Source organism: Boleophthalmus pectinirostris, unplaced genomic scaffold (assembly GCF_026225935.1).
Source record: "Boleophthalmus pectinirostris isolate CB_2022bp ecotype Guang Dong unplaced genomic scaffold, ASM2622593v1 HiC_scaffold_5, whole genome shotgun sequence".
In the NCBI taxonomy this organism is placed as follows: domain Eukaryota; kingdom Metazoa; phylum Chordata; class Actinopteri; order Gobiiformes; family Gobiidae; genus Boleophthalmus; species Boleophthalmus pectinirostris.
This window is the reverse complement of record NW_026571404.1, coordinates 1,716,361-1,730,591: the sequence shown is the minus strand read 5'-3', so window position 1 is coordinate 1,730,591 and position 14,231 is coordinate 1,716,361. Positions and strand designations below refer to the sequence as shown.

At 49.2% G+C, this 14,231-nt stretch overlaps 2 protein-coding genes and 1 long non-coding RNA gene across 4 annotated transcripts; 2 read left to right on the top strand and 1 right to left on the bottom strand.

Moving 5' to 3' along the window:
- The first annotated feature begins 2,459 nt into the window (after positions 1-2,459).
- Positions 2,460-6,275, top strand: LOC110166495 (tetraspanin-7-like). The gene is made up of 7 exons (XM_055162754.1): positions 2,460-2,593; positions 4,521-4,709; positions 4,895-4,969; positions 5,070-5,165; positions 5,367-5,522; positions 5,931-6,014; positions 6,207-6,275. The coding sequence occupies exons 1-7, from the start codon at positions 2,513-2,515 to the stop codon at positions 6,273-6,275; spliced, it is 750 nt and encodes a 249-aa protein (XP_055018729.1). The 5' UTR covers positions 2,460-2,512.
- On the top strand, positions 3,380-4,490 carry LOC129411548 (uncharacterized). The gene is made up of 3 exons (XR_008633352.1): positions 3,380-3,475; positions 4,269-4,296; positions 4,385-4,490. It is a non-coding gene; the product is annotated as an uncharacterized LOC129411548 (long non-coding RNA).
- A 592-nt stretch (positions 6,276-6,867) lies between the features above and the next one.
- Positions 6,868-12,498, bottom strand: yipf3 (Yip1 domain family, member 3). Of its 2 annotated transcripts, none has more exons than XM_020931741.2 (9): positions 12,338-12,498; positions 11,235-11,426; positions 10,721-10,827; positions 10,555-10,600; positions 10,278-10,370; positions 8,267-8,398; positions 7,854-7,967; positions 7,547-7,670; positions 6,868-7,433 (listed from the first exon to the last, which is right to left on the bottom strand). In XM_020931741.2, exons 1-9 carry the CDS (start codon positions 12,401-12,403, stop codon positions 7,324-7,326), a joined length of 984 nt encoding a protein of 327 aa, XP_020787400.2. In that variant the 5' UTR covers positions 12,404-12,498; the 3' UTR covers positions 6,868-7,323. The 2 variants fall into 2 exon arrangements, with proteins under 2 accessions (XP_020787400.2, XP_055018726.1); XM_055162751.1 differs by having other exon boundaries at positions 12,318-12,474.
- Positions 12,499-14,231: the final 1,733 nt, after the last annotated feature.

The following is a 14,231-nucleotide window of genomic DNA, read 5'->3' as shown; positions in this document are numbered from 1 at the left end:
CCAGGACTAAACCAGGTCTAAACCAGGTCTAAACCAGGACTAAACCAGGAACTAAAACCAGGACTAAACCAGGACTAAACCAGAACTAAACCAGGACTAAACCAGGTCTAAACCAGGACTAAACCAGGAACTAAACCAGGACTAAACCAGGTCTAAACCAGGAACTAAACCAGGACTAAACCAGGACTAAACCAGACTAAACCAGGACTAAACCAGGTCTAAACCAGGACTAAAACCAGGACTAAACCAGGACTAAACCAGGTCTAAACCACCACTAAACCAGGACTAAACCAGGACTAAACCAGGACTAAACCAGGACTAAACCAGGAACCCTAAACCAGGACTAAACCAGGACTAAACCAGGTCTAAACCTAAGAGGACTAAACCAGGACTAAACCAGGACTAAACCAGGAGGTCTAAACCAGGTCTAAACCAGGAACTAAACCAGGACTAAACCAGGACTAAACCAGGACTAAACCAGGTCTAAACCAGAACTAAACCAGGACTAAACCAGGTCTAAACCAGGTCTAAACCAGGTCTAAACCAGGACTAAAAACTAAACCAGGAACTAAACCAGGACTAAACCAGACTAAACCAGGTCTAAACCAGGACTACTAAACCAGGACTAAACCAGGAGGACTAAACCAGGAGTCTAAACCAGGTCTAAACCAGGACTCTAAACCAGGACTAAACCAGGACTAAACCAGGACTAAACCAGGACTAAACCAGGTCTAAACCAGGAACTAAACCAGGACTAAACCAGGTCTAAACCAGGACTAAACCAGGTCTAAAACCAGGACTAAACCAGGTCTAAACCTAAACCAGGACTAAACCAGGACTAAAACTAAACCAGGACTAAACCAGGTCTAAACCAGGACTAAACCAGGACTAAACCAGGACTAAACCAGGTCTAAAACCAGGACTAAAACCAGGACTAAACCAGGACTAAACCAGGTTCTAAACCAGGACTAAACCAGGTCTAAACCAGGACTAAACCAGGACTAAACCAGGTCTAAACCAGAACTAAACCAGGACTAAACCAGGTTAAACCAGGACTAAACCAGGACTAAACCAGGACTAAACCAGGTCTAAACCAGGACTAAACCAGGACTAAACCAGGACTAAACCAGGACTAAACCAGGTCTAAACCAGACTAAACCAGACTAAACCAGGTCTAAACCAGGACTAAACCAGGAACTAAACCAGGTCTAAACCAGGACTAAACCAGGTCTAAACCAGGAACTAAACCAGGACTAAACCAGGTCTAAACCAGGACTAAACCAGGACTAAACCAGGTCTAAACCAGGAACTAAACCAGGACTAAACCAGGTCTAAACCAGAACTAAACCAGGAAACCAGGTCTAAACCAGGTCTAAACCAGGACTAAACCAGGACTAAACCAGGACTAAACCAGGACTAAACCAGGTCTAAACCAGGACTAAACCAGGACTAAACCAGGACTAAACTAAACCAGGTCTAAACCAGGAACTAAACCAGGACTAAACCAGGTCTAAACCAGGACCCTAAACCAGGACTAAACCAGGTCTAAACCAGGACTAAACCAGGACTAAACCAGGACTCTAAACCAGGACTAAACCAGGACTAAACCACTAAACCAGGTCTAAACCAGGTCTAAACCAGGACTAAACCAGGACTAAACCAGGACTAAACCAGGACTAAACCAGGTCTAAACCAGGACTAAACCAGGACTAAACCAGGACTAAACCAGGTCTAAACCAGGAACTAAACCAGGACTAAACCAGGTCTAAACCAGGACTAAACCAGGACTAAACCAGGTCTAAACCAGGACTAAACCAGGACTAAAACCAGAACTAAACCAGGACTAAACCAGGTCTAAACCAGGACTAAACCAGGACTAAACCAGGTCTAAACCAGGACTAAACCAGGACTAAACCAGGTCTAAACCAGGTCTAAACCAGGACTAAACCAGGACTAAACCAGGTCTAAACCAGGACTAAACCAGGACTAAACCAGGACTAAACCAGGACTAAACCAGGACTAAAAACTAAACCAGGTCTAAACCACTAAACCAGGACTAAACCAGGAACTAAACCAGGACTAAACCAGGTCTAAACCAGGACTAAACCAGGTCTAAACCAGGTCTAAACCAGAACTAAACCAGGACTAAACCAGGACTAAACCAGGTCTAAACCAGGTCTAAACCAGGACTAAACCAGGACCAAACCAGGACTAAACCAGGTCTAAACCAGGACTAAACCAGGACTAAACCAGGTCTAAACCAGGACTAAACCAGACTCCCTGTTTGCAGGGCTCTGGTGCCACATTTTGTCGTAGACGTGATAATTGTTTTTCACTGTGACTCAGGAGGGAGGAGGAGACCAGCTGCTCTCACACCCAGAACCTTCAGCAGATCTGAGGCTTTGGGCTTTAGGAGCAGTCTGGACTTTCAGAAGAACTGGCCTGGTGTGTGTGGAGGAGAAGAGAGAAGAAGCACCAGTAACAATCGGGCTCTTTTGAGACGTTTGGAGCAATGTCTCGCAGACACTTCCACACCAAACCCCTGATCTTCTGCCTCAAAAGTCTCCTCCTGGTTTACTCCTTCATCTTCTGGGTGAGTTTCTTCTACACACACTTTAGCGCGTCACAAGTTTGTTTTGTGTTTGTCGAGCTTTTACAGTTTGGAGGCAGCTCGCACCGTGTGACCCCGAGTCATGTGACACGAGTCATGTGACCCCCGAGTCATGTGACCCCCGAGTCATGTGACACGAGTCATGTGACCTCGAGTCATGTGACACGAGTCATGTGACCCGAGTCATGTGAGTCATGTGACCCGAGTCATGTGACCCGAGTCATGTGACCTCGAGTCATGTGACCCGAGTCATGTGACCGTAGCAGCAGGTGTTTCGAGAGGTTCTGACGTTTGGGGCGAGTGGAGCTTCACTCTGGAACAGAAAATACAGATAAACTCACATCAAGTGTCGTGAACTTTATAAAATGTTGTTTTGGTTCTGGAGTTTGTTTTTTGTTCTGGAGTTTGTTTTTTTCTGGAGTTTGTTTTTTGTTTTTTCTGGAGTTTGTTTGTTTTTTTTGTTCTAGAGTTAGTTTTTTTGTTCTGAATTTGTTTTTTGTTTTTTCTGGAGTTTGTTTTTTTTTCTGGAGTTTGTTTTTTGTTCTGGAGTTTTTTTTTTTTTTTGTTCTAGAGTTAGTTTTTTTGTTCTGAATTTGTTTTTTGTTTTTTCTGGAGTTTGTTTTTTCGATATTCAGGGTGTGATTTGTCTGGGGATTTTTTTCTTCTGGTTTTGATTTCTCTTCTGATCAATGATTTTAAAATCTGTTGACACTCAGAGTGACTCCTGCGGCTTCAGATCTGAAAATCCAAATCTCCGTCTGGTTTTTGGTCAAATCTCGCCTCAAGTTCAGTGTTTCCTAAACTTTTATTTTGTGAATCCATATTTTAAAAGTCACAAACTTTGCAAGTCCACAAACGTTCCAGGTGGATGGTGGTTTATTCCAGGTGGAGGTGGTTTATCTCCAGGTGGTGGTGGTGGTGGATGGTGTGTGGGTGGTGTATCTCCAGGTGGATGGTGGTGTATCTCCAGGTGGATGGTGTGGTGGTGTATCTCCAGGTGGATGGTGGTGTATCTCCAGGTGGATGGTGGTGTATCTCCATGGTGTGTATCTCCAGGTGGTGGTGGTGTATCTCCAGGTGGATGGTGGTTGTATCTCCAGGTGGATGGTGGTGTATCTCCAGGTGGATGGTGGATGGTGGTGGTGTATCTCCAGGTGGATGGTGGTGTTCATGTGTGGTGGTGTATCTCCAGGTGGATGGTGGTGTATCTCCAGGTGGATGGTGGTGTTCATGGTGGTGGTGGTGTATCTCCAGGTGGATGGTGGTGTTCATGTGTGGTGGTGTATCTCCAGGTGGACGGTGGTGTTCATGTGTGTGGTGGTGTATCTCCAGGTGGATGGTGGTGTATCTCCAGGTGGATGGTGGATGGTGGTGGTGTATCTCCAGGTGGATGGTGGTGTTCATGTGTGGTGTAGGTGTATCTCCAGGTGGATGGTGGTGTATCTCCAGGTGGATGGTGGTGTATCTCCAGGTGGATGTGGTGGTGTATCTCCAGGTGGATGGTGGTGGATGGTGGTGGTGTATCTCCAGGTGGATGGTGGTGTTCATGTGTGTGTGTAGGTGTATCTCCAGGTGGATGGTGGTGTTCATGTGTGGTGTAGGTGTATCTCCAGGTGGATGGTGGTGTATCTCCAGGTGGATGGTGGTGTATCTCCAGGTGGATGGAGGTGTAGGTGTATCTCCAGGTGGATGGTGGTGTATCTCCAGGTGGATGGTGGTGTATCTCCAGGTGGATGGTGGTGTATCTCCAGGTGGATGGTGGTGTATCTCCAGGTGGATGGTGGATGGTGGTGGTGTATCTCCAGGTGGATGGTGGTGTATCTCCAGGTGGGTGGTGGTGTATCTCCAGGTGGATGGTGGTGTATCTCCAGGTGGACGGTGGTGTTCATGTGTGGTGTTGTATCTCCAGGTGTCGGGGGTGGTGCTGTTGTCCGTGGGGCTGTGGTGGATCTTGATGCTCGGTCCGTACTCGGTGCTGATCTCCAGGGCGCCCTCTGCTGTCCCCTTCGTGTTGTCGGGCACCGGCGCCGGGATCGTGCTGCTGTCGCTGTTCGGCTGCTGGGCCACCTGCAGGGGGCGCTGCTGGATGCTGCGCATGGTCAGTGCACGACAAGCCCTAAACCACGTCTAAACCAGGTCCGAACCAGGTCCAAACCAGGTCCAGACCAGGTCTGAACCAGGTCCAAACCAGGTCCAGACCAGGTCCAAACCAGGTCCGAACCAGGTCCGAACCAGGTCCGAACCCGGTCTAAACCCGGTCTAAACCCGGTCTCTGTTCTTCAGTACGCTGTGCTGCTGTCGATCGTGTTTCTCACTGAACTCATCGCTGGAATCTGGGGTTTTATTTTTCGTCACGAGGTTTGTCTCCAACAGTCAAGTACCTTTATACAGTACTACAGTACTACAGTACTACAGTACTACAGTATGTGCAGTACTACAGTCAGTTTGTGTGTTTCAGATTAGAGGAAGTTTTTTGAGCTCTTTTTCTGAAGCTGTTCAAAAATACAACGGTCTGGATGAACGCAGCCTCGCGGTCGACGACATCCAGAGGAAGGTACAAGTACTTCTACTACTACTACTACTACTATTATTATTACTACTGCTACCACTACTATTACTACTACTACATGTGCACATTTGTAGTACTCGTACTTGTCCTGGTGTATATTTGTATTTTTGTAGTACTCATACTTGTGTCTTGGTATATATTTGTAGTATTTGTAGTACTTGTAGTACTCATTCTTGTGTATTGCAGTTGCAGTGCTGTGGCGTGTCAAACTTCAGCAGTTGGCTGCACAGCTCGTACTTCCCGGTCGGAGGAGTCCCGGGCTCCTGCTGCGTCCAAATCCACGACTGTAACCGAGACGATCTCCGTAACGCCTCACAAGCCGCCGCCAAAGTGTTCAGCCAGGTAATCGAACCCTCAACCTCCTCACTCTGCACCTGTACGGGTAATCGAACCCTCAACCTCCTCACTCTGCACCTGTACGGGTAATCGAACCCTCAACCTCCTCACTCTGCACCTGTACGGGTAATCGAACCCTCAACCTCCTCACTCTGCACCTGTACGGGTAATCGAACCCTCAACCTCCTCACTCTGCACCTGTACGGGTAATCGAACCCACAACTCCCTGACTCTAAACCAGGACTAACCCAGGTCTCCTGTATGACCCCCGTCCTTTACACTTTTTTTTTGTGTTTGCTGACGTGTGTGTTGTGTTTCCATGGTAACCGCTGAACATTCGGTCATAGACACACATGCAGAACACCCCTGGCGTGACTTTGCTGTCGTATCTTTATAAACGTTTGTGTGTCTCAGGGCTGTTTCGAACTGGTGACGTCGTTCTTCGACACAAACCTCGGAATCATCGCCGGTGTCACATTCGGCATCGCCTTCTCTCAGGTACTGCCCCCTACAGGCCAAAGGCAGAACTACAGCAGCTCTGTACTACCCCTACAGGCCAAGGGCAGAACTACAGCAGCTCTGTACTCCCCCTACAGGCCAAAGGCAGAACTACAGCAGCTCTGTACTCCCCCTACAGGCCACAAGCAGAACTACAGACAGACGCAGATAAACATGCTTTTGTTTTTGCAGCTGATCGGAACCACTGTGGCCTGTTGTCTGTCCAGATTCATCAACACAAACCAGTACCAGATGGTCTGAGGTGAGACCAGAACCAGGACTAACCCAGGACCAAACCAGGACTAATTTAGGACTGACCCTGGACTAAAACAAGGACTAAACATGAATTAAACCAAGATTAACATTGGACTAAACCAGGACTAAACTAGGACTAAACCAGAACTAAACCAGGACTAAACTAGGACTAAACCAGAACTAAACCAGGACTAAACCAGGTCTAACAGTTCGTCTCTTCCTCAGGTCTGTGACGGAGAATCCAGTGGATCTGTGTTTCTGAAGTGTTGGAGTTTTTTTGAAATATTGAGAATGTTCAACATAAAAAATAATAAAAAATTGTAAAAAGACGATGAATAACGTCCTTTATTTGTCAGAGGAGCACGAGTCAGGTCCATGAGTCAGGTCTGTGTAAGGAACAGGAGTCGGGTCAGAATCCCGGGAGGTGGAGTTTGTTCATGATCAATAATCAGACAGTGATCAGGAAACACACACGCACACACACAGGCCTTTAATAACAGCGCCTGTCTCCCAGTGCATCATGGGAGCTGTAGTTCAGTGCTCTGGCCCTAGTGCATCATGGGAGTCGTAGTCTGAGATTTGGAGAGAAATGGACCAATCACAATGAAGTTCACTTTATTTGATAAAAATCACCAAAAACAAACGACATTTTACAGAAACTAAAGAAAAACACAATTTACCCCAAAAGTCCAGAACAGAAGTCACTTTTTTTTTTCTTTTTGTAAAGTCTCTTTTAAAGGCTGCTTCAGTGTCCAATCAGCACACAGCCCTGCCTCCGACAGCCAATCAGAGCGTTCCACACACCCGACAGCCAATCAAAACACTCTAAACACCCAACAGCCAATCAGAATGCTCCACACACCCGACAGCCGATCAGAACGCAGCTGGGCTCTGATCAGCTCATATGGATCAGGTCTGTGTCAGGGTGAGCTCTGGACTAAACCAACCTTTAAAGACAGGGGACAGGTGTAGTCAGGGGGACAGGTGCGGTCAGGTGCGGTCAGGTGCGGTCAGGTGGACAGGTGCAGTCAGGGGGACAGGTGCGGTCAGGCGCTCAGTGTGACAGGGCCATCGCGGTGGCGTTGAGTGTGATCTGGGACACGTCTCGAGCGACTCGCTGCATCGGCTCAAAGTGATTCCCATTTTCCAGAGTCTCCATCAAACCTGAGGACAGAGGAAGGGCATCTGACTTAATCTGACACACAGGGAGGACATCTGACAGGTGTGTGGCAGGTGTGTGGCAGGAGCGTGTCAGGAGGGTGTCAGGTGTCACTGACCCTGTACGATGCTGTGGTAGGAGAAGTGCAGGTAGAGCAGGAACAGAAGGTGAAGCGCCGCCACAGAACCACACAGAACCAACCGAGGAGTCTGACCCACGGTCCGAGAGACCAGAACCAGCACCTGCACACAGCACAGAGGTCTGAACCCGGTCTCAACCCGGTCTGAACCCGGTCTGAACCCTGTCTGAACCCGGTCTGAACCCGGTCTGAACCCGGTCTCAACCCGGTCTGAGCCCGGTCTGAGCCCGGTCTGAGCCCGGTCTGAGCCCGGTCTGAGCCCGGTCTGAGCCCGGTCTGGACTCACCATGCGCAGGGTGGACATTCCTCCGATGAGGATCCAGAGGAAGAAGAAGAGGAAGTGGAAGTGAATGTTGTAGGTGACGAAGAGCACGATGCAGTGACCGAACAAACCGTAACCCTGGAAACGACACGGAAACGACAAACTAAATAAAAGACAAAATTAATCTGTGTAATATCTGTGTATTTTCTGTGTAATATCTGTGTATTTTCTGTGTAATATCTGTGTATTTTCTGTGTAATATCTGTATCTGTATTTTCTGTGTATTATCTGTGTATTATCTGTGTATTATCTGTATAATTTCTGTGTATTTTCTGTGTATTATCTGTGTATTTTCTGTGTATTATCTGTGTATTATCTGTATAATTTCCGTGTATAAGTAAAAGTTGTAGTAAAAGTGCGGTGTGGGTGTGACTCACGAGCAGCGCGAGCGTCTGCAGCATCGTGATCTGAGCGTTCACCAGATACGCCAAAAAATACACGAGCCCAGACACACACAACCAGTAACCGAAACATGTGCCGATGGCCGTGCCCATCAGTGTGCCCCCGATCTGTAACACACACACAACACACACACGTGAACAACAACACACACACAGACACACACACACACGTGAACAACAACACACACAGACACACACACAAGAACAACAACACACACAGACACACACACAAGAACACACACACACACACAGACACACACGTGAACAACAACACACACACAGACACACACACACACAAGAACAACAACACACACAGACACACACAAGAACAACAACACACAGACACACACACACACAAGAACAACAACACACACAGACACACACACACACAAGAACAACAACACACACAGACACACACACACACACACACAAGAACAACAACACACACAGACACACACACACACACAAGAACAACAACACACACACACACACACACAACACACAACACACACAGAACAACAACACACAACACACACACACACACACACACACACACACACACACACAAGAACAACAACACACACAGACACACACAACAACAACACAACACACACACACACACGTGAACAACAACGAACACACAGACACACACACACACAAGAACAACAACACACACAGACACACACAACAACAACACACACACACACACACAAGAACAACAACACACACAGAACACACACAGAACAACACACACACAGACACACACACACACACACACACACAAGAACAACAACACACACACAGACACACACAAAGAACAACAACACACAAACACACACACATGAACAACAACGCACACAGACACACACAAGAACAACAACACACACAGAGACACACACACACAAGAACAACAACACACACAGAGAGACACACACACACAAGAACAACAACACACAAACACACACACATGAACAACAACGCACACACAGACACACACACACAAGAACAACAACACACACAGACACACACACACAAGAACAACAACACACACAGAGACACACACACACACAAACACACAGAGACACACACACACACAAACACACACACAAGAACAACAACACAGACACACACACACACAAGAACAACAACACACACAGACACACACACACACACACACACGTGAACAACAACACACATATGCACAAACACAAGAACAACAACACACACAGAGACACACACAGGAATAACGCACAAACACACACATGAACAACAACACGCACACACACAGACACAGACACACACACACAAGAACAACAACACACACAGAGACGCACACACACACACAAGAACAACAACACACACAGAGACGCACACACACACACAAGAACAACAACACACACAGAGACACACACAGGAATAACGCACAATCACAAACACACATGAACAACAACACGCACACACACAGACACAGACACACACACAAGAACAACAACACACACAGAGACACACACAGGAATAACGCACAAACACACGTGTTCTACAATAATAATAAAATCAGTGTGTTGTCATTGTGTTGTTGTTGTGTTGGCGTGTTGTGGTGTGTTTCGGCATGTTGATGTTGTGTTGTTGTAGTAGTTGTGTTGTTGTTGTGGTTGTGTGGTCATTGTCTTGTCGTTGTTGTTGTCGTGTGGTCATTGTTTAGGTGTGTGGTCGTGGTGCGTTGTGTTCTTACAGTCTGTGTGTTGGTCGTTGTGTTGGACGTTGTGTTGGACGTTGTGTTGGACGTTGTGTTGGACGTTGTGTTGGACGTTGTGTTGTCGTTGTGTTGTCGTTGTGTTGTCGTTGTGTTGTCGTTGTGCGTTGTGTTGTGTTCTTATGATCTGTGTGTTGGTCGTTGTGTAGTTGTGTGGTCGTTGTGTGTGTCGTTGTGTGGTCGTGTGGTCATTGTTTAGGTGTGTGGTCGTTGTGCGTTGTGTTGTGTTCTTACGATCTGTGTGTTGGACGTTTTCATTCCCTGCAGTAAAATGGCGACTAAAGTGAAGACGAGCATCAGAGGCCCGTACAGCTCGCCCGCGATTTTCTGAAACACATTTACATATTCACATCTCATTTACATATTCATGTGCTCATTTACATATGCATATATGTATTTACATGTTCATTTACATAATGATTTAGAAAGTCACAAAAATAATTTGAATTTGAAGTTGAACTATGACCCTGAGTGTGACCCGTGACCTCGAGTGTGACCTCATGACTTGTACCTGGGGGAAGCTGACCATCCGCACAGGGATCAGGGACTCCAGCAACCTGTGGACAGAGACCAGATTTAGACCAGATTTAGACCAGGACTAGACCAGGACTAGACCAGGACTAGACCAGGACTAGACCAGGACTAGACCAGGACTCTGTGCTGGACTCGGGACTGACCTGGTCCGGACTTGTCCCGGTTCCACGTCGAAGTACGGCCTCAGGATGTCGATGTTGGCGTAAAGATTAAATGCCTTCGACGCCTGACGCTTCCCCGCCTCCCACACCTGCCGACAGAGACAAGTCAGATCTGTGTGTGTGCGAGCCTTGCCGACAGACACGAGTCAGATCTGTGTGTGTGCGAGCCCTGCCGACAGACACGAGTCAGATCTGTGTGTGTGCGAGCCCTGCCGACGGACACAAGTCAGATCTGTGTTTTTATCAAACATGAGGCTCAGTGTGTGCACAACAGAAAGATCAAAAATCAGATCCTTATCGATACTAAAACTCGCTTCTCATTTTTCTCAGGTCTGGAACCATAAGAAGTCACATTGGCAGAACCTTCAGAACCTTTAGAACCTGAATGTGTTTAAAACGATCTGGATCTGAATCAGAACAAATCAAACTCACAGGAGCTCGTCTAAACAAAGAGGGTTTTCATCATCGTGTGATCAGAATTGGTATCGAGTCGTACCTCGTCTGCGACCTGCCGGCCCAGCTGACCTTTGAAGCCCTTCAGGAAGTCCTGGTCCTGGTCCGGTTCTGGGTCTGGTTCTGGGTTCTCCTCCTCGTCCTTCAGCCTCTGGTGGATCTCGCCCATGTCCTCGAAACTGGAGCCCGAAGTGTCGTCCATGTTCTCCATGTCGATGACGGCCGAGCCCCCGCCCTGGACACACAAACACGACACAAACACAAACACGTTAACAACACAACACAAAAACAAACACAACACAAACACAACACAAACACAACACAAACACAACACAAACACGACACAAACACGACACAAACACGACACAAACACGTTAACAACACAACACAAACACACAACACAAAAACAAACACATTAATAACACAACACAAACACGTCAGATGCCCTCCCATGCTCCTTCACTGTGTCAGATGCAGATGGAACAGTGAGACGCCTAAAAATATAAACCATGATCCGTTTATGTTAAATCTAATTTAATTCATTAAATTTAACTTATTTAGCACAATAAGTGTAATCCTGAAATCCCTTGGTGAACTTTCTGGAAGGGGGTGGAAAGCTCCTGGAAGCTCCTGACGACAGGTTGGAGACTCCTGGTCTAGAGACACCAGATTTACAAAATCAAACACTGGGACACTCGGTTTGTGGAGGCTGGTAATAAAACTGTGAATCGACTGATTAAGGAAAACGGTTCATTTATGACCAACATGAGTCAGCATCGTCACATTTTCTTTGTGTTTTAAGGATCTTTCTCTGTATTTTACTTAAATAAATGTCAGTTTATGTCTCTCTTTACTGGTGCAGGATCAGATTGGTCCAAAACAGAGACACTGGGACATTTCTTGTATAAAACTGGGACAAATCAGTGGTTTTGTATAAATCTGCGGGGACAGAGACACAGACTCTGGACTGGGACTGTCCCGGGGAAACAGGGACGTGTGGACTTTCTGATTACACTCTGTTTACATGGGTTAGCCGTTAGCCCGTTAGCCTGTTAGCCTGTTAGCCTGTTAGCCTGTTAGCCTGTTAGCCGGTCCGGAGCTCGCACCTGGATCACGCTCTCCTCACCTGCATGACGCTCTCCTCACCTGCATGACGCTCTCCTCGAAGCTGCCCCAGGGCTCGGAGCTCCCCTTGCCGGGCCCGGAGGACATGTCTGCGGGTCCGTGCGGCGCTGGTCTCGTCTCTTCGGTTTGTTTTGGGCTCCACGTCACGTCACGTTACGTCACGTTACGTCAGGTCACGGAGGGACGTGGCGACGTGGCGCGGAAGTGTCGCGAGACTCGCCCTTCCGCCGCAGCGTGAAAAACAAAAACAAAAACAACAACAGCGAGAATCAAATGTTTAAAACCTCCTCGTGACGTCATTAATGATGAACAACTCAAGTGGAAAATTAAAGTGTCAAACTAACCGCTCTGCCACAGGGCGCAGGACAGTGGGCACAGGACAGTGGGCACAGGACAGTGGGCACAGGAGAGGGGACAGAGGACAGAGGGCACAGGGCAGTGGGCACAGGACAGTGGGCACAGGAGAGGGACAGAGGAGAGGGACAGAGGACAGAGGGCACAGGACAGTGGGCACAGGAGAGAGGACAGAGGGCACAGGGCAGTGGGCACAGGACAGAGGGCACAGGACAGTGGCACAGAACAGGGCACAGGACAGGGGACAGAGGACAGGACAGAGGGCACAGGGCAGAGGACAGTGGGCACAGGACAGAGGGCACAGGACAGAGGGCACAGGGCAGTGGGCACAGGACAGTGGGCACAGGAGAGGGGACAGAGGGCACAGGGCAGTGGGCACAGGACAGTGGGCACAGGAGAGGGGACAGAGGGCACAGGACAGTGGGCACAGGAGAGGGGACAGAGGACAGAGGGCACAGGACAGTAGGCACAGGACAGAGGGACAGAGGGCACAGGAGAGAGGACAGAGGGCACAGGGCAGTGGGCACAGGACAGAGGGCACAGGACAGTGGGCACAGAACAGTAGGCACAGGACAGGGGACAGAGGACACAGGACAGAGGGCACAGGGCAGGGGACAGAGGGCAGAGGACAGTGGGCACAGGGCAGAGGGCACAGGGCAGTGGGCACAGGACAGAGGACAGTGGGCACAGGACAGAGGGCACAGGACAGAGGGCACAGGGCAGAGGACAGTGGGCACAGGACAGAGGGCACAGGACAGAGGGCACAGGACAGTGGGCACAGGGCAGAGGGCACAGGACAGTGGGCACAGGCACAGGGCACACAGGACAGTGGGCACAGGGCAGAGGGCACAGGGCAGAGGACAGTGGGCACAGGACAGAGGGCACAGGGCAGAGGACAGTGGGCACAGGACAGAGGGCACAGGACAGTGGGCACAGGGCAGAGGGCATAGGACAGAGGGCACAGGGCAGAGGACAGTGGGCACAGGACAGAGGGCACAGGACAGTGGGCACAGGGCAGAGGGCACAGGACAGAGGGCACAGGACAGAGGCAGAGGACAGAGGGCACAGGGCACAGGCAGAGGAGGGCACAGAGGACAGTGGGCACAGGCAGAGGCACAGACAGGACAGGGCACAGGACAGAGGACAGTGGGCACAGGACAGAGGACACAGGACAGAGGGCACAGGACAGAGGGCACAGGACAGAGGACACAGGACAGAGGGCACAGGACAGAGGACAGTGGGCACAGGACAGTGGGCACAGGGCAGAGGACACAGGACAGTGGGCACAGGGCAGAGGCACAGGACAGAGGCACAGGCACAGAGGGACAGGACAGAGGACAGTGGGCACAGGACAGAGGGACACGGGACAGAGGACAGTGGGCACAGGACAGAGGCACAGACAGGGCACAGGACAGGCAGGGCAGGCACAGGGACAGACAGGGCACAGGACAGAGGCACAGGCAGGCACAGGACAGTGGGCACAGGGCACAGGACAGAGGGCACAGGACAGAGGGACAGAGGGCACAGGACAGTGGGCACAGGACAGAGGGCACAGGACAGT